The 27,092-nt window shown below is 41.0% G+C and overlaps 2 protein-coding genes and 1 long non-coding RNA gene across 6 annotated transcripts in view; 1 reads left to right on the top strand and 2 right to left on the bottom strand.

Annotated features, from left to right (window-relative positions):
* LOC106572354 (6-phosphofructo-2-kinase/fructose-2,6-bisphosphatase 2) overlaps positions 1-22,865 on the bottom strand; it is a 32,138-nt gene extending 9,273 nt beyond the window's left edge. The window contains exons 1-14 of one of the 3 annotated variants that reach the window (XM_014146413.2): positions 22,737-22,865; positions 20,716-21,032; positions 18,716-18,841; positions 17,672-17,768; positions 15,529-15,595; positions 15,313-15,387; positions 15,147-15,203; positions 14,907-15,031; positions 5,124-5,331; positions 4,324-4,470; positions 4,118-4,222; positions 3,902-4,031; positions 3,102-3,164; positions 2,936-3,000 (exon numbers count right to left, since the gene is read on the bottom strand). In XM_014146413.2, the coding sequence (XP_014001888.1) occupies positions 2,936-3,000; positions 3,102-3,164; positions 3,902-4,031; positions 4,118-4,222; positions 4,324-4,470; positions 5,124-5,331; positions 14,907-15,031; positions 15,147-15,203; positions 15,313-15,387; positions 15,529-15,595; positions 17,672-17,768; positions 18,716-18,841; positions 20,716-20,812 (1,362 nt within the window). In that variant the 5' untranslated portion in view covers positions 20,813-21,032; positions 22,737-22,865. Of the gene's footprint in view, positions 1-2,935; positions 3,001-3,101; positions 3,165-3,901; positions 4,032-4,117; positions 4,223-4,323; positions 4,471-5,123; positions 5,332-14,906; positions 15,032-15,146; positions 15,204-15,312; positions 15,388-15,528; positions 15,596-17,671; positions 17,769-18,715; positions 18,842-20,715; positions 21,033-22,736 lie in introns of those variants that run through there. The other 2 variants (XM_014146414.2, XM_014146415.2) reach the window with 2 other exon arrangements.
* Positions 2,770-17,805, top strand: LOC123727328 (uncharacterized). Its single transcript, XR_006759253.1, has 3 exons — positions 2,770-2,950; positions 3,918-4,177; positions 17,638-17,805. It is a non-coding gene; the product is annotated as an uncharacterized lncRNA (long non-coding RNA).
* Positions 22,866-24,120: 1,255 nt separating the features above from the next.
* The window catches only part of LOC106572356 (disks large-associated protein 4), a 117,442-nt gene continuing 114,470 nt past the window's right edge, over positions 24,121-27,092 (bottom strand). For both annotated transcript variants that reach the window (XM_014146416.2, XM_014146417.2), the window contains exon 11: positions 24,121-26,972. In XM_014146416.2, the coding sequence (XP_014001891.1) occupies positions 26,754-26,972 (219 nt within the window). In that variant the 3' untranslated portion in view covers positions 24,121-26,753. The remainder of the gene's footprint in view (positions 26,973-27,092) is intronic.

Raw genomic sequence — 27,092 nt, 5'->3', positions numbered from 1 at the left:
ATTTTCAGGTCTTGCTATAGATTTAAGTAGATTTACAGTACCAGTCAAAGGTTTGGAGACACCTACTCATTCAATTGTTTTTATTTTCTACAATGTAGAATAATAGCGAAGACAACAAAACGAATGAAATAATGATATAGATAGATAGATATACATACATATTCAAAGTAGCAACCCTTTATCACAGCTTTGCACACTCTTGGCATTCTATCAACCAGCTTCACCTGGAATGCTTTCCAACAGTCTTGAAGGAGTTACCACATATGCTGAGCACTTGTTGCCTGCTTTTCCTTCATTCTGCAGTCCAACTCATCCCAAACCTTCTTAATTGGGTTGAGGTCGGGTGACTGGAGGCCAGGTCATCTGATGCAGCACTCCATCACTCTCCTTCTTGGTCAAATAGGCGTTACATAGCCTGTGTGGTGGGTCATTGTCCTGTTGAAAAACAAATGATAGTGGGACTAAGCGCAAACCAGATGGGATGGTGCGTCGCTGCAGAATGCTGTGGTAGCCATGCTGGTTAAGTGTGCCTTGAATTCGAAATAAATAACTGATAGTGTCACCAGCAAAGCACCCCCACACCACCTCCTCCATGCTTCACGGTGGGAACCACACATGCAGAGATCATCTGTTGACCTACTTTGCGTCTCACAAAGACACGGCGGTTGGAACCAAAAATCTAATTTGGACTCAGACAAAAGGACAGATTTCCACCTGTCTAATGTCCATTGCACGTCTTTCTTTACCCCAAGCAAGTCTCTTCTTCTTCTTATTGGTGTCCATTAGTAGTGGTTTCTTTGCAGCACTTCGACCATTAAGGCCTGATTCATGCAGTCTCTTATGAACAGTTGATGTTGAGATGCGTCTGTTACTTGAACCCTGAAGCATTTATTTGGGATGCAATCTGAGGCTGGTAACTAATGAACTTATCCTCTTCAGCAGAGGTAACTCTGGGTCTTCCTTTCCTGTGGCGGTCCTCATGAGAGCCAGTTTCATCATAGAGCTTGATGGTTTTTGCAACAGCACTTGAAGAAACTTTAAAAGTTCTTGACATTTTCCGGATTGACTGACCTTCATGTCTTAAAGCAATGATGGACTATCGTTTCTCTTTGCTTATTTGAGCTGTTCTTGCCATAATATAGACTTGGTCTTTTACCAAATAGGGCAATCTTCTGTATACCACCCCTACCTTGTCACAACACAACTGATTGGCTCAAACGCATTAAGGAAAGAAATTCCACAAATTGACTTTTAACAAGGCACACCTGTTAATTGAAATGCATTCCAGGTGACTACCTCATGAAGCTGTTGAGAGAATGCCAAGAGTGTGCAAAGCGATCATCAAGGCAAAGGGTGGCTATTTGAAGAATCTCAAATATATTTAACACTTTGTTGGTTACCACATGATTCCATTAGTTATTTCATTGTTTTGATGTCTTCCCTATTATTCTACAATGTAGAAAATAGTAAAAATAAAGAAAAACTTACTGGTAAGCAGCTCCAGTATAGATTTGGCCTTGTGTTTAGGTTATTGTCCTGCTGCAAGCTGAATTCATCTCCCAGTTTCTGGTGGAATGCACACTAAACCAGGTTTTCCTCTAGGACTTTGCCTGTGCTTAGCTCCATTCAGTTTCTTTTTCATCCTGAAAAACTCTCCAGTCCTTAACGATTACAAGCATACCCATAACATGATGCAGCCACCACTGTGCTTGAAAATATGGAGAGTGGTACTCAGTAATGTGTTATTGGATTTGCCCCAAACATGACACGTATTCAGGACAAAAAGGGAATTGCTGTCCCACATCTTGCAGTATTACTTCAGTGCCTCGTTTAAAACAGGATGAATGTTTTGGAATATTTGTATTCTGTACAGGCTTCCTTCTTTTCACTCTGTCAATTAGGTTAGAATTGGGGAGTAACTACAATGTTGTTGATCCATCATCAGTTTGAGTCATTAAACTCTGTAACGGTTTTAAAAAGTTACCGTTAGCCTCATGATGAAATCCCTGAGCGGTTTCCTTCCCCTCCGGCAACTGAGTTAGGAAGGAAACCTGTATCTTTGATGTGAATGGGTGTATTGCTAAACCATTCAAAGTGTAATTAATAACTTCACCATGCTCAAAGGGATATTCAATGTCTACTTTTTATAAACAATTTCACATCTACCAATAGGTGCCCTTCTTTGCGAGGCAATGGAAAACCTCCCTGGTTTTTGTGGTTGAATCTGTGTTGAAATTCACTTCTCGACTGAGGGACCTTTTGTATGTGTGGGGTACAGAGATAAGGTAGTCATTAAAAATTATTATTGCACAGAGTGAGTCTATGCAACTTATTGTGACTTGTTAAGCACATTTTTACTATTACTACTGAACTTATTTAGGCTTGCCATAACAAAAAGGGGTAGAATACTTAAGACATTTCAGTTTTTCATGTTTAATTAATTTGTAAAAATGTCTAGAAACATAATTCCACTTTCACATTATGGGGTAGTGTGTGTAGGCCAGTGAGAAAAAAACAACAACTATTTAATCCATTTTAAATTCAGGCTGTAACACAACAAAATGTGGAAAAAGTAAAGGGATGTGAATAATTTCTGTAGGTACTGTACTGTATAACCAGAACACAGGGAATCTCCTGATTAGATTACATGACATGAAATAGGCCCTTTGTGTGGTTGAGGGTGGAGATGGTGCTCTGGCTTTTTACAAGAACAATTTCCCTACAAAATAGAACTCTTCAAACCACACCTCCCCAGCTCAGCCAGATGGTAATGACTCGGCTGTTTACTGTCAAACTGACCCTGGAGGGAAAGTCTTCGGATCAGTGGTCAGAACTGGCCACATCCGTTACCGAGAGGGATACAGGAAATAAACCTATGAAATGAAGAAGAACGTACAGTAGATTGAACAGAGATATGGCAAGGAGATCAACTCACTAATGGCCTATCCCGGTGAGTGTTTACAGCCTTCACTTTCAGGTCAAACATGTCTACTTTGCAACCTGGCCGAGAGAAGGAGAGAATAACAGTCAATGTTAACTTGAGAGAGGGAGGAGAAATATGTGGATTCTGAGACAGGGTAGTCTTGGATGAGATATCCTACCATAAGCCACAGGGGTGAGCTTTAAAACCGTGTGGAGGGGACACTTCAAGTAGGGCAGGTCATCTGTGCCAACAGAAACAAGAATGCCAATGACTTCACTTAGAACATTACACGTGAGATCTATGAATCATCTCAAGACAACTCAATCTTATGCATTTCAATGAAACATGACAGTTAATGATACATATTTATTTTTCAGGGATTATATTTAGATTAGATGATATCATTACTCAATAGATTGCATTACTTCCCTTTAATGACATCTGGGATCGGGCAGTGACAGTCAGAGGTGCCCAATGCCCAGTCACAGTGTGGGCGAGCTGTGGCAGACAGACTTTACTAGCGTTTAAAATGCTCTTTTAGGCACAAACCACTTTTGCTCCTGACTTGGCAGACCTTTGAGGGCCATGCGACATTGTTTAGCCTCAACTTAATTACCTCGACTAACCGGTGCCACCGCACATCGACTCTGTACCAGGACCCTCTGTATATAGCCTCACTATTTGTTACACAAAACATGCAGTTTTACAAAAAAATGCATTGTTGGTTAAGGGCTTGTAAGTAAGCATTTCACTAAGTATTTGGCACATGTGACAAATAAAATGTTATTGGACTTTTATTTCTGTCCTGTTTCATCCAGGATGAACATGAGCAAGTGTTTTTTCACTCAAAACAAGCAGATGTAAATTAAGAGGAGTGTGTTTGTATCCTAGCCAAAGTAAATGAGTTTCCTAACACAGGGCTGTGTCTATCTGTGAATCTCCATGTCTGTTTATATAAATGAGATTGTGTGTTTGTACCGGCACTCTTATCCAGGAAGTAAGCGAGCAGGCATCGCATGACAGCCTGGTGGCAGATGACCAGCACGTTGCCTTGTCTCTCCAGCTCCATGATGACCGGCTCTAACCTCTGCACTAGGTCCTGGTAGGACTATGGAGAGGGGAGGGACAAACTGAGCTCAATGACTCAGATTAATAGGCCAGATAGATCTCTGTAGAGAAGAAAGGAAGAATTACCTCTCCCCCTGGGTAGCGGTAGTGGTACTTGTCCTGGTCTCTCAAGGAAAACTCCTCAGGGTAGGTTTTCTCGATTATATCATAGGTCATCTCCTCACACACACCCTGAGACACAGAAATATGTCATTTTAAAAGACAATCATTATTTAACAATGTAACCACTACCATGTTTTGTCTATGGGTCATTAGTGCACTGTAGTACTGACTGCATCGATCTCGTTGAGTATCTTCCACTGTTCATAGGGCACCCCAAGCTCCTCAGCAGTCTGGATGGTCCGTCTCAGCTGGCTGGTCCACACCTTTAGGTCTGACAGACCATGCTCCTCCACAAAACCCTTCAGAGCTCCAGCAAACTGAGAGAGGATTAGAATAGGCATAGTAGGTTTAATATTGTACGTAAGAGGGAGATGTCATATAGTGATTTAAGTGATTTAAGAACACCTTCCTAATATTGAGTTGCACCCCCTTTTGCCCTCAGAACAGCCTCAATTTGTCAGGGCATGGACTCAACAAGGAGTTCCACAGGGATTCTGGCCCATGTTGACTCCAATGCTTCCCACAGTTGTGTCAAGTTGGCTGGATGTTCTTTGGGTGGTGGACCAGTCTTGATACACACGGGAAACGGAAACCCAGTAGTGTTACAGTTCTTGTCACAAACCGGTGCGCCTGGCACCTACTACCATACCCCGTTCAAAGCCACTTCAATCTTTTGTCTTCCCCATTTACCCTCAATGGCACACATACACAATCCATGTCTCAATTGGCTCAAGGCTTAAAAATTATTCTTTAACCTGCCTCCTCCCCTTCATCTAAACTGATCGAAGTGGATTTAGCAGGTGACATCAATAAGGGATCATAGCTTTCACCTGGTCAGTCTGTCATGGAAAGAGCAGGTGTTTCTAATGTTTTGTACACTCAGTGAACATAGAATACAGAGCAACATAGCAAGAGCTAGCACAATTTGACTCTACTTGTATTGATATACTTAAAAGAGAAGTCGGGGTACCTTTTTCCCTTGAACAGACAGCATTGCGTCGCCCCCGATGCGTCCCTCCACGTTGTAGTCGCTCTCTCCGTGCCGACACAGGTAGATAGAGTGAGAGTGCACGTGGATGTTCATGAGGTAGTACACGATCTTGCTCTGGATGTAGTCCTGCACCCTGTTGACCAGGAAGCTCCGGCCAACATTGATGACCTGGATGAAGGACAGGTCCCTAGGGGTCAGAGGTTAGACTGGAGGTCAAGATGTGTGACCTGATTGCATCTTTATCCCATGCACACTAGAGGTCGACCGATTATGATTTTTCAACGCCGATACCGATTATTGGAGGACCAAAAAAAAGCCGATGCCTATTATTTTTTGTTGTTGTAATAATGACAATTACAACAATACTGAATGAACACTATTTTAACTTAATATAATACATAAATACTATCAATTTAGCCTCAAATAAATAATGAAACATGTTCAATTTGGTTTAAATAATGCAAAAACAAAGTGTTGGAGAAGAAAGTAGAAGTGCAATATGTGCCATGTAAAAAAGCTAACGTTTAAGTTCCTTGCTCAGAACATGAGAACATATGAAAGCTGGTGGTTCCTTTTAACATGAGTCTTCAATTTTCCCCAGGTAAGAAGTTTTAGGTTGTAGTTATTATAGGACTGTTTCTCTCTATACGATTTGTATTTCATATACCTTTGACTATTGGATGTTCTTATAGGCACTTTAGTATTGCCAGTGTAACAGTATAGCTTCCGTCCCTCTCCTCGCTCCTACCTGGGCTCAAACCAGGAACACATCGACAACAGCCACCCTCGAAGCAGCGTTACCCATGCAGAGCAGGGGGAACAACTACTCCAAGTCTCAGAGCGAGTCACATTTGAAACGCTATTAGCGCGCACCAGGCTAACTAGCTAGCAATTTCACATCGGTTACACCAGCCTAATCTTGGGAGTTGATAGGCTTGAAGTCATAAACAGCGCAATGCTTGAAGAATTGCGAAGAGCTGCTGGTAAAACGCACAAAAGTGCTGTTTGAATGAATGCTTATGAGCCTGCTGGTGCCTACCCCCGCTCAGTCAAACTGCTCTATCAAATATCAAATCAGACTTAATTATAATATAATAAAAACACAGAAATACGAGCCTTAGGTCAATAATATGGTCGAATCCGGAAACTATCATCTTGAAAACAAAACGTTAATTTTTTCGGTGAAATACGGAACCGTTCCGTATTTTATCTAACGGGTGGCATCCTTAAGTGTATATATTCCTGTTACATTGCACAACCTTCAATGTTATGTCATAATTACGTAAAATTCTGGCAAATTAGTTCGCAACGAGCCAGGCGGCCCAAACTGTTGTATATACCCTGACATTGCGTGCAATGAACGCAAGAGAAGTGAGACAATTTCACCTGGTTAATATTTCCTGCTAACCTGGATTTCTTTTAGCTAAATATGCAGGTTTAAAAATATATACTTGTGTATTGATTTTAAGAAAGACATTGATGTTTATGGTTAGGTACACGTTGGAGCAACGACAGTCCTTTTTTTGCGAATGCACACCGCATCGATTATATGCAACGCAGGACAGGCTAGATAAACAAGTAATATCATCAACCATGTGTAGTTAACTAGTGATAATGATTGATTGATTTGTTTTTTATAAGATAAGTTTAATGCTAGCTAGCAACTTACCTTGGCTTCTTACTGCATTTGCGTAACAGGCAGGCTCCTCGTGGAGTGCAATGTGCAGCCCCGCACCCAACACAGCAACTCGCCCAAGCCTCCCCCATTTCTCCTTCACCCAAATCCAGATAGCTGATGTTCTGAAAGAGCTGCAAAATCTGGACGCCCTACAAATCAGCCGGGCTAGACAATCTGGACCCTCTCTTTTTAAAATGATCTGCCGAAATTGTTGCAGCCCCATTACTAGCCTGTTCAACCTCTCTTTCGTATCGTCTGAGATTCCCAAACATTGGAAAGCAGCCGCGGTCATCCCTGTCTTCAAAGGGGGAGACACTCTAGACCCAAACTGCTACAGACCTATATCTATCCTACCCTGCCTTTCTAAGGTCTTCGAAAGCCATGTTAACTTCTTATGGCCAGGTGGGACAGTAGCGTCCCTGGCCAACATCCGGTGAAATTGCAGAGCGCGAAATTCAAAAATACCAAATTCAAATATTTAACATTCTTGAAAATATATGTGTTATACATCAAAATAAAGCTCAACTTCTTGTTAATCCAGCCGCTGTGTCAGATTTCAAAAAGGCTTTACGGCGAAAGCAAACCATGCGATTGTCTGAGGACAGCGCCTGGCATACAAACACATGAAAATCATATTTCAACCAGGCAGGTGAGCCACAAAAATCAGAAATAGCGATATAATTAATGTATTACCTTTGAAGATCTTCTTCTGTTGGCACTCCAAAATGTCCCAGAAACATCACAAATGGTCCTTTTGTTCAATCATGTCCTTCTTTATGTCCCAAAAATGTCCATTTATTTGGCGCATTTGATTCAGAAATACACCGGTTTCAACTCGCCCAACATGCCTGCAAAGTATCTAATAAGTTACCTGTAAACTTGGTCCAAACAACGTTCCTAATCCAACCTCAGGTACCCTAAAACGTAAATAATCGATCAAATTTAAGAGGGAATAAACTGTTTCTAATACCGGATAAAAACAACATGAAGCGCGCCCCAGTACACACGCACCAAAAAAGTAGAGTTCACCTGGATTGACACTTACAATGAATAGGACTACTTCTTTATTTCTCAAAAGAAAAAAATCTAACAATTTCTAAAGACTGTTGACATCTAGTGGAAGCCATAGGAACTGCAACCAGGTTCCTAATAATTTTTTATTTTACCTTTATTTAACTAGGCAAGTTAGTTAAGAACAAATTCTTATTTTCAATGACGGCCTAGGAACAGTGGGTTAACTGCCTTGTTCAGGGGCAGAACGAAAGATTTGTACCATTTCAGCTCGGGGATTCGAACTTGCAACCTTTCAGTTACTAGCCCAACGCTCTAACCACTATGCTACCCTGCCGCCCCAATAAGGGTATCCCATAGAAAATAACTGGAAAATCCTATGACCTCATTTTTCCCCCCCTGGATGGTTTGTCCTCAGGGTTTCGCCTGCCATATCAGTTCTGTTATACTCAGAGACATTATTTGAACAGTTTTAGAAACTTTGGAGTGTTTTCTATCCAAATCTACCAATATATTATGTGCATATCCTAGCTTCTGGGCCTGAGTAACAGGCAGTTTACTTTGGGCACACTTTTTATTCGGAGGTGAAAATACTGCCCCCTACCCAAGAGAGGTTAACAAACAGATTACCGACCATTTCGAATCCCATCGTACCTCCTCCGCTATGCAATCTGGTTTCAGAGCTGGTCATGGGTGCACCTCAGCCACGCTCAAGGTTCTAAACGATATCATAACCGCCATTGATAAGAGACAATACTGTGCAGCCGTATTCATCAACCTGGCTAAGGCTTTCGACTGTCAATCACCACATTCTTATCGGCAGACTCAACAGCCTTGGTTTCTCAAATGATTGCCTCACCAACTACTTTTCAGATAGAGTTCATTGTGTCAATTCGGAGGGCCTGTTGTCCGAACCTCTGGCAGTCTCTATGGAGGTGCCACAGGGTTCAATTCTCGGGCTGACTCTCTTCTCTGTATACATCAATGATGTCGCTTTTGCTGCTGGTGATTCTCTGATCCACCTCTACGCAGACGACACCATTCTGTATACCTCTGGCCCTTCTTTGGACACTGTTAACTAACCTCCAGACGAGCTTCAATGCCATACAACTCTCCTTCCGTGGCTTCCAACTGCTCTTAAATGCAAGTAAAACTAAATGCATGCTCTTCAATTGATTGCTGCCCGCACCTGCCCGCCCGTCCAGCATCACTACTCTGGACGGTTCTGACTTAGAACATGTGGACGACTGCAAAAACCTAGGTGTCTGGTTAGACTGTAAACTCTCCTTCCAGACTCACATTAAACATCTCCAATCCAAAATTAAATCTAGAATCGGCTTCCTATTTCGCAACAAAGCATCCTTCACTCATGCTGCCAAACATACCCTCGTAAAACTGACCATCCTACCGATCCTTGACGTCGGCGATGTCATTTACAAAATAGCCTCCAACACTCTACTCAACAAATTGGATGCAGTCTATCACAGTGCCATCCGTTTTGTCAGCAAAGCCCCATATACTACCCACCACTGCAACCTGTACGCTCTCGTTGGCTGGCCCTCGCTTCATACTCGTTGCCAAACCCACTGGCTCCAGGTCATCTACAAGTCTTTGCTCGGTACAGCCCCGCCTAATCTCAGCTCACTGGTCACCATAGCAGCACCCATAGCACACGCTCCAGCAGGTATATCTCACTGGTCACCCCCAAAGCCAATTCCTCTTCTGGCCGCCTTTCCTTCCAGTTCTCTGCTGCCAATGACTGGAACGAACTGCAAAAATCACTGAAGCTGGAGACATAGCTCCCTCACTAGCTTTAAGCACCAGCTGTCAGAGCAGCTCACAGATCACTGCACCTGTACATAGCCGATCTGTAAATAGCCCATCCAACTACCTCATCCCCATACTGTATTTATTAATCTTGCTCCTTTGCACCCCAGTATCTCTACTTGCACATTAATCTTCTGCACATCTACCATTCCAGTGTTTAATTGCTATATGGTAATTACTTCGCCACCATGGCCTATTTATTGCCTTACCTCATTTGCACACAATATATATACTTTTTTCCCTACTGTATTATTCACTGCATGTTTGTTTATTCCATGTGTAACTTTGTGTTGTTGTATGTGTTGAACTGCTTTGCTTCATCTTGGCCAGGTCGCAGTTGTAAATAATAACCTGTTCTCAACTAGCCAACCTGGTTAAATAATGGTGAAAAAATAAGAGAAAAAAAAAAAAACACAGGTGCACCTTGTACTGAGGACAACAAAAGGCCACTAAAATGTGCAGTTGTCTCACACAACACGTCTCAAGTTTTGGCAGTATGTCCAACCGGCCTCACAACCACGTGTAACTGGCTTCTTCACCTGAGGGATCGTCTGAGAACAGCCATCCGGAGAGCTGATGAAAATGTGGGTTTGCACAACCAAAGAATTTCTACACCAACTGTCAAAAAACGTATCAGGGAAGCTCATCTGCGTGCTTGTCATCCTCACCAGGGTCTTGACCTGACTGCAGTTCGGCGTGGTAACCGACTTCAGTGGGCAAATGCTCACCGGCACGCTGGAGAAGTGTGCTCTTCAGGGATGATTCCTGGTTTAAACTGTACTGGGCAGATGGCAGACAGCGTGTATGGTGCCATTATTTTGCTGCATTTACTATCAGGAAATGTGCAATTTAACCCAGGTCCTGACATTTCTACCCCATCTGAATTAAAAAGTCTGAATTGTCTGAGGTTTCTGCTCATAAATGTAAGACATCTTCTTCTGAAACATGATTTTGTGAATATTTGGGTAAAACAGCAGACCCAGATGTATTTATGCCTTCTGAAACCTGGCTCAAAAAAAATCTATCACTGACATTGGTTACAATGTTTTTCGGTCTGATCGTGGTGGTGTTGCTATATACACATAAAAGATACGTTTTCGGCTACCATTCTGACTTCACCAAAATATCTAGCTTTGAATATTAATCCTAGTGCATACTTAAATATTGTTCTCCTGTTACCGCCATCTGCTATTGCTGGCTCTCTGGACTGTATTTTAGAATTATTATCACGTCAAATCAGAATTTTTGCTTATGGATGACCTGAACCTAGACTGGTGGACATCCAACTGATCAACTCAAGAATCTATGTAATACCTAGTTAGCTAACAAGCAGCTCATTAGCCTACACACAGTAGCCTGCTGTAACTAGCTAGCTAATAAAACAGAATTGAATACATTTTTTGAATGTACATACGACAGCTAGTTAACAAGCTAATATGAAGTTATCTTGATGTAGGTTTATTTTAAATTAAAAACCTCGCTCCAAATGCATTGGAAGAGTGTTATAACAGAAGAGGGTGAGAGGATGTTCTGCTCTAGCTGTCAGGAAAGAGAATAGCTGTACTTGTTAGATTGGGCACGTTGAGGGATGACATTACGCAAATATTCTCCAGTTTTAGTCCCTAGAGAGGAACACTATGAAGACAGACAGAGAGATGATAGTCAGGGATCTTTCTTTGTTATGTCTGTTATTAGATATGGAGAGCTGCAAAAGCCTGTCTGCAGATGAAGAGGTCCCAGTGAATGTCCCAAGAGACTGCTGGCACATTCTTGTATGCCATGGGTTGCATGTGTGCTTATGTTAGCAAATGTTGTATACAACAATACAGTTAAAAAGTCACACACAATGTAGGCTACAAACGTATTACAACTGTAGCAGGCCAATCCTTCTCCTGCAGGTATGCAGGCTTCTGTTACAGCCCAGCACTAACACACCTGATTCAACTTATCAAACCTAATGACTTGATGTGTATTATTGCTGGGCTGGAATAGAAGCCTGCTCACCCAGTAGATCAGGGAGTGGAGCAAGGTTGGCCACCTCTGGTATGGACTTTTTTGTTCACCTGAAATTATGCTTTAGTAATAAATCGCCTACTTACTAAGATGTCTAACATTTACAAACAGGTTACATTATTTGTACATTTTTGAAATTATATTTTGATGAATTCAATATTGATTCATTGAAGTAAAGTGTTTACACTTGTTTTAAATTGTTCACTTAAACATTATTCAAGATGAACTAGTGTCAAAGTTCTTTCATCACAGATCACAATTCTGCAATAAAAAGGTGCGAAGGGCCTCTGTCTCTAATTTGTCTGTTTCTGTTTTGCTTTCTCAAATGAACATTATGTTTATGTCCAGTTGTGTGCTCTACAATCTAAAATTACACCAGTAGATAATGTATGAGGCTAACCATAAACCCGATTTTCTACATTATTCTTCTGACATGAAATTGTTCAGTGCAAATCCAACCCTTGTATTCTAGGTACATTACTGTACATGAAAATAAGGAGCTGCCAATTTGTAGGCTAGTAAAAATATCAAAATGGGAAATAATGTTGTGTGGGGAGAGTTGTAATTCTACCTCGTTTATTTGCTGAGAATTATTTTAGAACACAGAGACGAATTCTGAAGGGCAATGGCACGGAGGAGGATTGCAGAGACATTGATGGGTTGAGAGAGATTTGCACAACAATGTTTGCAAGTCAAAGCCACAATTTCCTTTACCCAAAGTACCCATTGGTGTATTTTACAGGAAGTGAGCTATCAACAATGTCATGACACCAGTATAATGAAGGAGCCATAAGCTACATTTACATTTGTACATTTACGTAATTTAGCAGACGCTCTTATCCAGAGCGACTTACAAATTGGAATCATAAAGTTAAGATACCATAATCCAATTCGTAGCATATTAAATGGAAATTCATGCCTAGTGTATCATTTACAATGTTACATTGCATGTTACTGGCGATTCCCATCCTTTGGTGGGCAAATTTCACAATTTAATCTTTGATCACAGTTCTGAGGTTTATGTTGCTTAATGTTCATGGCTACAGCACAAGCAAACATGGTTGTGCAAATCTCGCTTCACCCACCATAAAGCTCTGCAATCCTCCTCCATGCCCTTGAGCTTGTGATTTTGTCTGTTGTTTTCTAGCAAAGTAAAATCATATTGAATTGGAAAACATGACACTGCAATGATTGGCTATCCTCCATATGTTTTGTTTGTGCGTAACTAATGACAGGCGTTACTAAGCTTCGTGAACAGGTTTTCACAAACATTTGCTCCTCACATGATTGGTTAGCGGCAGCGGCTCGAAATTTGTATAAAGTAGGGCAGAGCTAAACTTTTTCTATCGCAAAAAATATATATATAAAAAAAAAAATCTATCGCGCCGCAAGCAGGGACCGCGTCACTCACCTTCCCATAATCCCCTGCGCATTTCTCCGTGTGCTCCCGCGGAAAATGAATGGGGGCGAAACCTCATCTGGCGAAGTCGGAAGTGGTTGAAACCTTACGTAAGGCCAACGTCATGGATAACAATATTTTGAGTGGTATGCAATTAGTGCTGTAGCCAGACCTGAAACCTATCACAGCAACTTTGAAGGTTTTGAATTATGTTCACTGTGCCCTAAATTAGAGTTGCATTTTAACATCATTCAACAGAATCTGTAAAATTTGAGGCTTGTTTTGAATTCCTTTAAAACAAAATGCATGGTATTTTCCAATACTAAACACTCTGAAAACCATGTAATTACTACCTTGGAAGGAAATTATATAGAGCAAGTCAAAATGTACAAATAGCTGGGAGTTTGGGTGGTTGAAAAGTTCAGCTTCACCACCCATGTAGAAAACCTTGTCAGGAAACTCAACCTGTGTATTGGGTTTTATTACACAAAGCTTGCTTTTCCTTTGTCGCCAGAAAAATAGTTGATCCATTGTACTTTTATTTCTGTATTTGACTATGGTGATACTATTTATGTGAAAGCCTCAAGCTCTACACTGAAGGCTCTCGACTATCACGAAGCCCTTCGTTTTGTCACCAATCAGAACCGTCTAACTCACCATTGATCTCTACAGTGCTGTCGGGTGGACAAGCATTTCGCTACACCCGCAATAACATCTGCTAAACGCGTGTATGTGACCAATACAATTTGATTTGATCACTAGCAACACGCAGTCTCAAACACTGGTACATTCTTATTTATTACGCCAGAACTCTTTGCTGGTTTGAAATGAAAACATACAAGCTCAGATCTCAATCTTCTTGTTTTATGCTAAGAGTCCCAAAAATTTGAACTGGGAAAAAAGGCCCTTTCATTAGGCCCCTCCAAGCCAACCTAAAACTCCAGGGCCTGGTGTCCCAGAAAGAGTTCAAATGACAAGTAGATGAACAGGTTGTTGAAACACGTTTCTAGTTGTCACGAATTTGCTCTGCCTTATGTAAGGAAGAGAGTTGTTTTACTACTCATGCACATGCACATGCACGCACACACCACTGTTTGTTTGCTGTTGTATTTGCTCTGTTGCCAGTGTCTTCTCTCTGTGTTGTCAGTTTTTATTCTACCACAGCCCCCATCCCCACAGAAGGCCTTTTGCCTCTTGCCAGGCATCATTGTTATTTACAATGTTCTTAATTGACTTGCCTGGTTAAATAAAACATTGAAATTATAATAACATCGCATAGTCTCGAAATGAGAATTCTCTGGATCTGCAGGGGCAACAAGATCCCTTCTAATAGCGTGTTAGCAGGTGATTGAGGAAAAGTAGGAAGGTGAGAATGAACAAAATTACAAGCTTGAAAAAAGCGGGAAATATTAATTTGAGGCAGATTATATTTGGCTAAAAATAAATCTTTGAAATATACCAAACCTCTCTCCTGCCACAAAACAAAAGTCTGGTCAAGCTTGGATGGTAAAAATGTATGGTTGTTTGTGTATTGTTTTAGAAGGGACTTCATATGATCTAAAACAAATACTATGGTGGAATAGCAATAATGACCAACGAACAAGAAACGGTTTCTATCAGGAGAATCAGAACTGGAAATCAGACCAATGATATGATGAGTCAATGTGGCCACCAAGCAGGCCATAACTGAAAAACAACCTTTGTCAACCTTGCGTGCTGTCTCCACCTACTGGACAAACTGGAACTCTTGTAAAAGGTTTTTAAATGCAAATGCATGACTGACAAAATTAATCAATTAACCATTTAAAAGAGAGAACTCAGCAGAATGTCTTACCTGTCATTTTCATCTGGGTCTAATGGTTGGTACGTCACTTTATAACATTCTATTCTCTTCAGGAAGTCCTCCATCACACTCTCTCTGTGTCTCTCTGGGTAGTCTGGACTGGATACCTTCACATCCTGGGGAGGAGAGAGTGTGGTGCACAAGACTTAAAGTGTGGAAATACCTTGAAGATTAGAGAATGTTTTAACGAGAAGTAGTACTCATGTTTTTTTAACATGTAAGTTAATTTACCATAACATTAGCAGCAATGACATCAGGGTCGTCGCACAATGACTCCACAAAAAACACCTGCAAAAGAGACCAATCTATGAAGACCCACTTCAACAAACCATTGACAATAACAATTGAGAATAGTTTCTATACCTAACCCTTGTAACATGCATAACATGAAACTGACCTTGTAAGCACGTTCCTTTGCAAAACTAAGGATTAATTCTCTCCTCTCTCGGGTGGTGTTTGTGGCATCAAAGACCTGAAAGACATAAGACAGTAAACATGTAAAATAAATCAATCACATGTCACTGATATCTAAAAGTAAGCTTGTCTTTCAGTTTTATATCACTATTTTATCTCCAATTACTCAAAACATAAAGAGCAAAGAGTAGATCCTCACAGCGATCTGGCCCCCCTCCTCAGTCAGATAAGCTTTGACATCCCGCAGAGCTACCAGAGCACACCGCCTGTAGGAACACAGTGACCCACTTCAGTAATCCACATCAATTTAAAAGAAAAATCTGTAACACTTCAATTAACTTCTTTGGGATAGGGGGCAGTATTTTCACGGCCGGATAAAAAACGTACCCGATTTAATCTGGTTACTACTCCTGCCCAGAAACTAGAATATGCATATAATTAGTAGATTTGGATAGAAAAAAAAAAATAAAGAAAGAAAAAAATTGTATGAAATGAAAATGAAATGTATGCATTCACTACTGTAAGTCGCTCTGGATAAGAGCGTCTGCTAAATGACTAAAATGTAAATGTAAATGTAAAAACACTAAAGTTTCTAAAACTGTTTGAATGGTGTCTGTGAGTATAACAGAACTCATATGGCAGGCCAAAACCTGAGAAGATTCCATACAGGAAGTGCCCTGTCTGACAATTTGTTGTCCTTCTGTTGCATCTCTATCGAAAATACAGCATCTGTGCTGTAACGTGACATTTTCTAAGGCTTCCATTGGCTCTCTAAAGCCGCCAGAAAGTGGAATGGGGTGTCTGCTGTCTCTGGGCGAAGAACAGCAGCAGAATTTGTGAGCGGTCAGCCTGGGGACAGTGACACTGGAGATGCGCGGCCACGAGACTACTCAATTTTTTTCTTTCAGCCTTTGAATGAATACAACGTTGCCCGGTTGGAATATTATCGCTATTTTACGAGAAAAATAGCATAAAAATTGATTTTAAACAGCGTTTGACATGCTTCTAAGTACGGTAATGGAATATTTTGAATTTTTTTTGTCACGAAATGCGCTCGCTCGTCACTCTTCGGATAGTGACCTGAACACAGGAACAAAACTGAGGTATTTGAATATAACTATGGATTATTTGGAACCAAAACAACATTTGTTGTTGAAGTATACGTCCTGGGAGTGCATTCTGACGAAGAACAGCAAAGGTAATCCAATTTTTCGAGTTTAGGTTGTCCCAAACTTGGTGGGTGTCAAAATAGCTAGCCGTGATGGCCGAGCTATGTACTCAGAATATTGCAAAATGTGCTTTCGCCGAAAAGCTATTTTAAAATCTGACACCACGATTGCATAAAGGAGTTCTGTATCTATAATTCTTAAAATAATTGTTATGTATTTTGTGAACGTTTATCATGAGTAATTTAGTAAATTCACCGGAAGTTTGCGGTGGGTATGCTAGTTCTGAACGTCACATGCTAATGTAAAAAGCTGGTTTTTGATATAAATATGAACTTGATTGAACAAAACATGCATGTATTGTATAACATAATGTCCTAGGAGTGTCATCTGATGAAGATCAAAGGTTAGTGCTGCATTTAGCTGTGGTTTTGGTTTTTGTGACATATATGCTTGCTTTGAAAATGGCTGTGTGATTATTTTTGGGCTGGGTACTCTCCTGACATAATCTAATGTTTTGCTTTCGCTGTAAAGCCTTTTTGAAATCGGACAATGTGGTTAGATTAACGAGAGTCTTATCTTTAAAATGGTGTAAAATAGTTGATTGTTTGAGAAAATTGAATTGTGGTATTTTAGTTGGTTTTGTATTTCGCGCTGTGCGATGCCATTGGCTGTTGGCTAGGGGTTCCGCTAGCGGAACGTCTGTCCTCAACAGGTTTTAAAGCCAATGGATATTATGCACTATGTGGCTATAACGCATTGTAAGACGACCCCATTACGCCTTAGTAACATTTATGTTCAATCTGTTAAAATGTACAGCATAGAGATACATAACATATTACAAGCCCTATTATAATATATTATAGGGTTCATATAACGCTTATAACAAGTATTATAACTGTTGGTCTAGCAGCTAGCACTAAATACTAAAATGAGAGACTAGGAAAATGACAGGCTGCCAGGTGACTAACTATGTGCACTACTTAAAACATAATTACATGAATTGTTTATATCTAGTCGGGGCCTTGTAAATACAGAAAACACCTGCCTGGGGCTGTGAAAAACATGGAGGGCATATTATAGAAAAAAGGGTTACTGCAAACTGTTTAACTCATCAAAACAACCAAATTCTTCTGCCACAGGTCCAAAAACACAGAGGGGAGGAGGAGCACTCACTTCCTGATTTCCATGGCCTCCTCGTTGTCATGTCTGAAGAAGTCATAGGATTTGTAGGCTTTTACAGCCTCTCGTCTGTAGACTCCAAGGTTGAACACTGCAACACAATACAGGACCATCATCATAAGCCTCAGGTGAAAGGCACGACATGTTCTTGTAAACCATGTGACATTCTACTGAACAGTGTCAGGAAGACAAACAGGTTCTGCAGCATTGCAGTTCAATGACATCCTTCACTATAAATATTTCTACACAAAAGAAATCCTTTGTTAGTGGTCTACACAAAGGAATTATTTTACACATCGTATAGAGCAGTGGTTCCCAAACTTTTTTTAAACTGTGGCACACCTTGATGGGATAAAAACACTTAAAAATGGCCTTATTAATGTATTTAGTGGTGATGACCTCCATCTCATCTGATGCACACTGCAAATGATCCATTTCCCGTAAAAAAAAGTATATTTATAGATTTATATAATTTGTGTGTACCCCTTTAAGAGCATTAAAATAGGTCTTTAGGTTTAAAAGGTTTGGGATAGAGACAAGCAGTTTTCTGCATTTTAAAGGTGCAACCACGGACATAAAGCTATGCTCTGTTTGTTTCTATGCCAGAGGCTGTGGTAAAGTTCAGCCTAGTCCGACTTGCCTGTGCTAATGGTTCTCACAGGCGAAGTAAAATGATACAAATGACTTCGCTCGTGATGTGCACGCCTCAAATTATACAAATGTATAATAAGCCTGTAACAGCCTGAGCGTACAGACCTTGAAAGAACGATACAGATGTACTATTTGAGTGACACTGGTGCCCCCAAGTCAAAAATCCATGTTCATACCACAGGTCACATTTCTAAGTGAGTGTTCGAAACTGGAGAATTCCTCACGGCACACCGGTTGAAAACCACTGGTATAGAGGATTATGATTGGATTGAATACAGTGATATAAAGAATGAGGAACGTGTGGCTTCAATGTTTATCTACCGGTTGGAAGGTTCTGGAACAAATTTAAATACAGTATAGTACATACAGTGATGCCTCTATACTAACCCTTGGTTGGCACTCCTATCCAGTTGAGGTAGCGGGTCAGCTTCTTGGACATGTAGGTTTTCCCTCTGGCAGGAAGACCAATCATCACAATCACAGTGGGGGAGTTGGTCATATAAGAGGCCCATGCTGTTCACAAAGACGCATCACTCACAACCAAACAACTTACTTTGAAATACCAATAGAATGTAGGCCAAGGTATAAACAATGACAATAAGTCCATCTTTAAAAATGAAAGTCAAACAGTTTATCCATTTTTAGTTATTCCTGTTCCCCCCCCATTCAGATGTAATCACTAGTAGCTGCTTAGCAACTGACTGACCACAGACACTGTTACATTCTTGCCCAGAAAAGTAAAAATAAAGCCTGGTGTTATGAGGGTTGTCGCTCTTCTTTAGTATGTTACTGTAGATTCAAGAAAGCCCACCAACACCCATCCTCAGTCCATTGCAAACAAACCCTTGCTATGCTTAACAAGGCCATGCATGATGGTCACATGTTACATTTCTAGAACCAGCAAGGTGGTTTAAAAATCTAGATGTTATCGAGCAGCCAATGAATACGTTTGTGTGAGTATGAAGTATGAGTCTCCAGATTGGCATTAACTTTCCAGTCCATTCTGCGCAGACTTGTTTAACTGGGAATGACATTTTGTTATTGCCAAAACACACTCACTGGTGACTGCATACATCACATATAATCTACTGGTAACTGCCAAAATAAAGGTAACACTTGAGTAAATGAGGGATAAAGTGTATTGAAAGCAGGTGCTTCCACACATGCTTAGGGCCATGTATAAAAACGCCCATTTCCCCATTATTTTGGCTACCATGGATAGAAGATATTAGTGACTTTGAAAGAGGGTTCCCAAAGGAGCATAGTGGGTTTAAAATGTGTATGTTTGTGTGTCCCAGTCACCAGATCTCAACCCAATTCAACACTTATGGGAGATTCTGGAGCGACACCTGAGACAGCGTTTTCCACCACCATAAATACAGCAAATGATGGAATTTCTCATGGAAGAATGGTGTCACATCTCTCCAATAGAGTTCCAGACACTTGTAGAATCTATGCCAATGCGCATTGATGCTGTGCTGGCGGCTCGTGGTGGCCCAACGCACTACTAAGACACTGTTGGTGTTTCCTTTATTTTGGCAGTTAAGATATGAGGCCCATGTGATTTCCACAGAGTTGGGCATGTCTGCCTTTTCCTGTTATGCTCCTTGCTTATGGAATAGCCTGCAGACTAAACTTAAACTTCAGACTCTTGTCCCCCTTGCTCATTTTAAATATTTATTGGAGCATTTTTATATTGCTTGTAACTGTTTCGGGTAATGCAAGTTCTTGTGCTGTTAGTAGAATAACATATGCGTAAATGAAATCTGTTGCTGTATTTCTTTTTGTGTTATCTGTGATTGTTTTGTTTGTCTTGTTTAGTTTTTTAATCATTGTACCTAAACTGTATGCGTAAACATGTATACGCAGGGCCCAGCTGTAAAAGAGACCTTGGCCTCAGTCTGTGTTCCTTGTTGAAATAAAGGTATAATAATAATAATAATAATAATAAATCTATCGAGCACCTTTCACACGCTATAGAGGCAGGTAGGGAGACAAGAGATGCCTAGTGTCACGTTGCATCACAGGGGAGGGAGGGTAGTGACATACGATCGCACATGCACCTGTTTTCACCTTTTGAAAGCCAGCGAGACAAAAAAATAGGACTGATTACTACTTGAAAAAGGGCACTTCATGTTCATTTCTAAATGTCAAATTTGCACAGCAGCCCAAGACCAATTCAATACACTTAATCAACACAATTGCATTATGTCGTGACAAAAAAGGTCTGAATGGTTATGCATTTAGAGGAAGACAGCTTACAATGAATACCCAAAGATCAGATTGATGCATCTGGCAATGAGTTAACGTTTAACCTAATTGGGTTAACATAGGAAAGGGACCAGACTGGAACATGATTCTGGAAGACCCAGACACACAGTACTTACAGCATTTCTTCTGTACTTCATTGGCCCTGAGCTCTGTTCTCTTTCCCTCTGTTGAGGTTTCCAGCACTGCAGTGCCTTTCTGCTGACTGGCAGCCATGATGCTAGTAGAAATTGAACACTGTCACTGTGGGACCACCCATACGTAAAATGTATGCACGGACGAGTCGCTTTGGATAAAAGCGTCTGCTAAATGGCATATATATTAAACTATTGTGCTGTCCAATGACTGGTTCTGTCACGGCTGGGTTGCCTGGCTGAGGATGCTCTGGGACCGGGAGGTCAGGTCACTCTAGCTGAGTGAGGTCATCATCATCTCTCTGCAGAGGATTTTACAGATAATGTCAATGTTGAGGGTTTTACTTTTTAAAACAATGGTACACTATGAGAGTACAGTACGCTTCAGTAACGTACAGAGATGACAACACTTGGCTGACAAGGCTTGTAAAAGATTAGAAACGTTTAACATCTCAAACTTCTAGGCTAAATCAAATTACTTGAGAAATCCCTGCATCAGCATCTAGCTAGCTAGTTGTTTAGTTCATCTTCCCACATTCGTTTGTTTACTTTCAATCATAGCTAGCTAGCTGAGTAGATACACTACATGGTCAAAAGTATGTGGACACCCCTTCAAATTAGTGGATTGGGCTATTTCAGCCACACCCCTTGCTGACAGGTGTATGAAATTGAGCATACCGCCATGCAATCTCCATAGACAAACATTAGTAGTAGAACGGCCTTACTGAAAAGCTACTCGACTTTCAACATGGCAGCGTCATAGGATGCCACATTCCCAACAAGTCAGTTCATCAAATTTCTGCCCTGCTAGAGCTTCCCCGGTCAACTGTAAATGCTGTTATTGTGAAGTCGAAAAATGTCTAAGAGCAACAACGGCTCAGCCGCGAAGTGGTATGCCACACAAGCTCACACAATGGGACTGCCGAGTGCAGAATCACGTACCGTGTAAAAATTGCCTCTGGAAGCAAAGTCAACACAAGAACTGTTTGCAGGGAGCTTCATGAAATGGGTTTCCATTGCCGAGCAGCCACAAACAAGCCTAAGACCACCGTGCGCAATGCCAAGCGTTGGCTGGAGTGGTGTAAAGCTTGCCGCCATTGGACTCTGGAGCAGTGGAAACACGTTCTCTGGAGTGATGAATCACGCTTCACCATCTGTCAGTCTGACAGAATCTGGGTTTGGCGGATGCAAACGCTACTTACCCCAATGCATAGTGCCAACTGTAAAGTTTGGTGGAGGAGGAATAATGGTCTGGGGCTGTTTTTCATGGTTCAGGCAAGGCTCCTTATCTCCAGTGATGGGAAATCTTAACACTACAGCATACAATGACATTTTAGACGATTCTGTACTTCCAACTTTGTGGCTACAGTTTGGGGAAGGCCCTTTCCTGTTTCAGCATAACAATGCTCCTGTGCACAAAGCGAGGTCCATACAGAAATAGTTTGTTGAGATCGGTGTGGAAGAACTTGACTGGCCTGCACAGAGCCCTGACCTCAACCCCATCAAACACCTTTGGGATGAATTGGAACGCCGACTGAAAGCCAGGCCTAAACGCCCAACATCGGTGCCGACCGCACTAATGCTCTTGTTGCTGAATGAAAGCAAGTCCCTGCAACAATGTTCCAATATCTAGTGGAAAGCCTTCCCAGAAGAGTAGAGGCTGTTGTAGCAGCATGATTTTTTTAATGAGATGTTCGACAAGCAGGTGTCCACATACCTTTGACCATGTAGTGTATTTCACAAGCAGTTTAGCTAGCTAGTTATTAACGTTAGCTTATATGCCTACTGTTAGTGCTAAAGCTATGTAGCTAATGTTAGCTAGCTAAGCATGTTGAATCCCACTTTACATCTGAAGAAAGTGACCGGTTGGTTTACTTATTTTTTTACATGTCCATAGCTATGACACACGCTTGTTTTATACAATAACTTGAGGACTTAACTTTATTTTCAGAGCAACAACATCGCGATTCACCTACGCACGGCAGATAGTATTCAGCAGCACTTACCTAAATGACGACAGGTGAGTCCACACAAATGTAGCTATCTGTTTGGTGTGTCACTTTTGATTCAGTACAGTATTTAATCAGTGCGCTTCGAAGTGTTCTTCATCCTCTTTTAATGTGTGGCTCCTCCTCCCGGCGTCCGCAGGAAACGAATCAATATGCGCGCTGACAATGCACACATGAATAATATGATATTTAGGAATGAGAAACGCTCTGTTTTATGTCACACACACATTTTATTGGTATATCTAAAATAAGAAAATAGCCTTTCATTTTCTAGTTTGTCTACGGTCAATTAGGCCTACCATCTTGAAGCCAGTAGGGGTAGCGCTATGATACGTTTCGCTATTTATTTAGTTACTGTACATTGTTTTGCTTACTCAACTGTATTCACACACTGAAAATTAATAGGACATTTTACTGGTAATTACAATTCTTTATTCTTTCAAAATAACTAGTATACCATAACATATGAACAACCAGTAGAATATGTGCTTGATTTGTAAAATAATGACCAGTAGTTTCTAAATGGCCCTCTGTCTAATTTGTTTATGCATGTTTCACTATTTGCATCTCTCAAAGAGGAGTTGGTCAATGGGTATGGTGTGATCACCAGTGACAAGTCTAAGGAGGTATATCTACAGTCAGGTAAGTGAGATTTTCTACTACCATAGAAAAGTTCTTCAGGGAATTTATTTAGTGTCCCATCATTACCCTGAAAGTGATGCGTGGCAAAATGTTTTTGACATTATTGATACAATCCAGACCATTAGTTCCAAAAAAATCCAAGCCAGATGGCTGAAGTGTTTTGCATTGTCCAAAGTCACTGTCTCAACAGGGTATATGACATCAGGGGTTGCCCCTTCATATGCCCATTATAGCCCTTTATAACACAAAGCATACTGTATACAAACTGCCTGAATATCCCTGATCAGGCCATTTTCTCTTGAAGTAGTGGGCGAATAAAAAAAGGTTCCATTCTTCCAGGCTCCTGATTCTGAAGGAAACAATGTTCTGGTCTAGGTTCTAGATTCTATGCTATACCAGTGCCATGCAGAGACCAGTCTTTAACACTTCTGACTGTATGATTGAAGAGAACATGAAATCTGAGACCAATTCACCAACCCTGAAATGACATGAGACTGAATACAGACTAGTCTCCATCCCCAGACAGACAACAAATTGTGATTGGTACTATGATCTCAGTAGGATCTTTGCATGACTCTTGTTCTGAGCTATGAGGAAGGCCATTCAAAAGAGAGATATAACAAAACATGAGCTAACATACAGCTAAATATCATTGAAGACAGCGATTTTATCGGTAATATTAACATCTCAGCTAATATTACATATAGCAATGAGTATAATAATGGTGGTGACAAGGAGATGTAACAAAGGGATGTTTAATGATTTCTTTGGACAATGAAATGTACACATCCGTATTTGATGTATTACAAATAAACAAACAATAATTAACATACTGGTGCTCCTGCATCAGCTGCTTTCCCAGTTCTACTAATTGCCATATTTTACATTATGAGCTAAAAATACAAAACTGACTGTGGATCACACGAGCACTTTGAGGGCAGCCTTGTTGTGGCACAGGTGTTAGCCATTTAGGAGGAGAGCCAGCTCTTCAAGGGGACAAGTTGCATTGAGATCCTGAAATTGCAGATATTTTTCAAAATTCCAAATCAATCCCTCGCATAGCTTTGTGCAATAACGTAATCGCGGCACTTTGCCTTCTGATCAGAGGTTCTTTAGTTCTGACAGACTGGGTGGAATTTCTCCATACCGATCCAATCATTTCAGATCTAACAGGAGTGCCTAGGCTAGAGGGTTGAGTTGGAATTCAGCGAATGAGTGGAACATGGCAATTCATGAGAAAAATGACTCATGTTACGAGAAATGCAAAGCTGAAAGCTCATATACACATGTATGCTGTAGTGTGATAGTGTGAATACACCTCTTTTTCAATGATGCTGACATGTTTCTCTAAGAAGGCATTCAAACTCCACACCACAGTACAATCCTATAAAGCACCATCAATTCTCTCCAAATCCAGAAAAAGACCAATATAACCTGTGGCACAGGTCAAAACAGTCTAGTGGTTTTTGGCTGACTGCATGGTCAATTCAAACCAGTCACAGAAAATGTCTCATACAAAATGTTTAAAAAAATTATCTCCACAATGTGCCTCTGTCTGTACACAGGAATAAGACGTCAAACTGCCAGCCAGACACCATAATAAGAGTACATTAATTCATCTCGAGTATAGTCTGAAACGTTTTGATTCTTAGACCTTTTCAATGCACAGATAAGTGATACATAGCATACATTAGAAACTAAGAAATGCTATGTTGTCATTCTTTTGGATAATTATTAATTTGACAGTTGGTGTTAAGGCTTTGACCAATGAAGTAGTGGTTATTAATGGTGTATGATGACCAAAGCGCTGTTATGATTTGTTCGACTGTTGGCTTGTTAAGTGACTGCGGGCTCACCTGGAGAAAATAGCTTATAGCCTAAGCATTAGACAGGAGGAAGAAGAATAGTTGAAGCTCCTCATGGAACATTGTAAGACAAGGTAGACTCATCACATATTGTTTGACTTTCACCTATCACTTCAGATCTGAGAACACTGAAAATTTAGGGGCTAGGGGTTGTTGCTTTTTGACGGGGCATCAGAATCATTTTTACATCGCTAGGTCAAACATCCCATTTTACTTATTGCTTATACGAGTTGTCTCCCAAAACCACTGGCAGAGCTCTGGCCAACGCCGCTGAAAATAAACCAGTCTAGGTAATCAGGAAAAAAGGAGAGCTTATAGTTGATTCCACTTTCTGATTCAAATGTACTGGAGGTTGAGTAGGAAACAGGGAATGTTGTAATTAAGTGGTGCACAATACCTCATGGTCCCCTGCAACAAATATGGGTAAAGTAACCTGGTAAACAGGTGGCGTGAAAGGTGCAGTTATCAAGTTATTTTCAATGCATATTACATTCCTACCTTAGCGCACATCAGCTGGCCCTGGTAATCTCTCTTCTTCCCTCAAAAGGGCATAGAAGACATAAAACATGAGTCTGCACAGACACTGACAGACAGCATAGTGCGTGTTTATGAGAGAGAGAGAATGATTGCATCATGTGCGAATATCATCATGACAGTACATGTACTTGGTCTATAGAAAAACTACCTTAGTACTGAACACTGGACCTTGTCTAACAAACAATCTGGTAAAGAACATTTACAAAACTATTATGGTAACCAGTTTGAGATAGATAGAATGCTACGGTCTTCCTTAGTACACGACAACACCATCTCATATAGATTCCATACAGAGTAAAGCTTATCGTCCACAACCAATGGAGTGGCAGCCTAATACAAAGAGAAAATAGGAAGACTGTGTGGACAGTGAATGAGTACACCTGTGTGTATCCTGAGTGTGTGTGGTAAACGAGAGAGGCTGCCTGGACTAGCCCAGCCCAGCTCGCAGACTCAGAAGAAGTGAGGGGGTGAGAAGAGAGTAAACTTCTGGGATACCAAGATTCTTCAGCTGACAAGGAATAAGGATGTCCTTTTATCCAAGATGCACATTTAAGACAGTCTTGATGTATTTCAGGAGGAGATAATAATAATTATAATATTAATAGTAATAACAATAGTATTAAATGTCTGTTGAGGTCTCCATCTCCATGGCAGCCAGGAAGGAAGTGGTTTTGCATTGTTCTGTATTTTTAGCATGCCTGTGCTCTCCTGGGTTCTACTCTGATTGTATGCTGCGCTGCCATTAGGGGACCGGGCTCTGTACCCCTGGGTGTGAGGCTGTTCCTTCATGGGGAGCAGTGTGTGTGTGTGTGTGTGTGTGTGTGTGTGTGTGTATATGTATATGTATATATAAATATATATATATATATATATATATATATATATATATATATATATATATATATATATATATATGGGTGAGAGAGGCTGTTCCTTCATGGGGGAGCAGAGTGCCGGTGGCGGTCTGTTCTCAGAGGCGTGTCTGGGCCTCGGGGACGTAAATCTCAATGCTGTCTGAGCTTTCCGTGGCAGAGTTCTGTCGTACCGACGCCGCGCGTTTGGCCGCCATCAGGCGTTTCCTGGCCTCCTGCCGCTGCTTGTCCACCACAGAGTCCACGCTCCGGTCCTTCCCAGGGGTCAGCTTGGACGTCTTCTTTGGCACAGAGGGGGGAACAACCTTCCTCTCCCCCTGAGGATGAGACAGAGATATTAGGATGAAGAGAAAGAGATTAGGATGGAGAGACATGGGAATTGTTGGACGCAAACCCATTAAGAATATCTAGGATGTGTTTGTGCGTAGTGTCTTTTG

This window comes from Salmo salar, chromosome ssa15, assembly GCF_905237065.1.
Source record: "Salmo salar chromosome ssa15, Ssal_v3.1, whole genome shotgun sequence".
NCBI lineage: Eukaryota > Metazoa > Chordata > Actinopteri > Salmoniformes > Salmonidae > Salmo > Salmo salar.
This window is presented reverse-complemented; position numbering and strand designations above follow the sequence as displayed.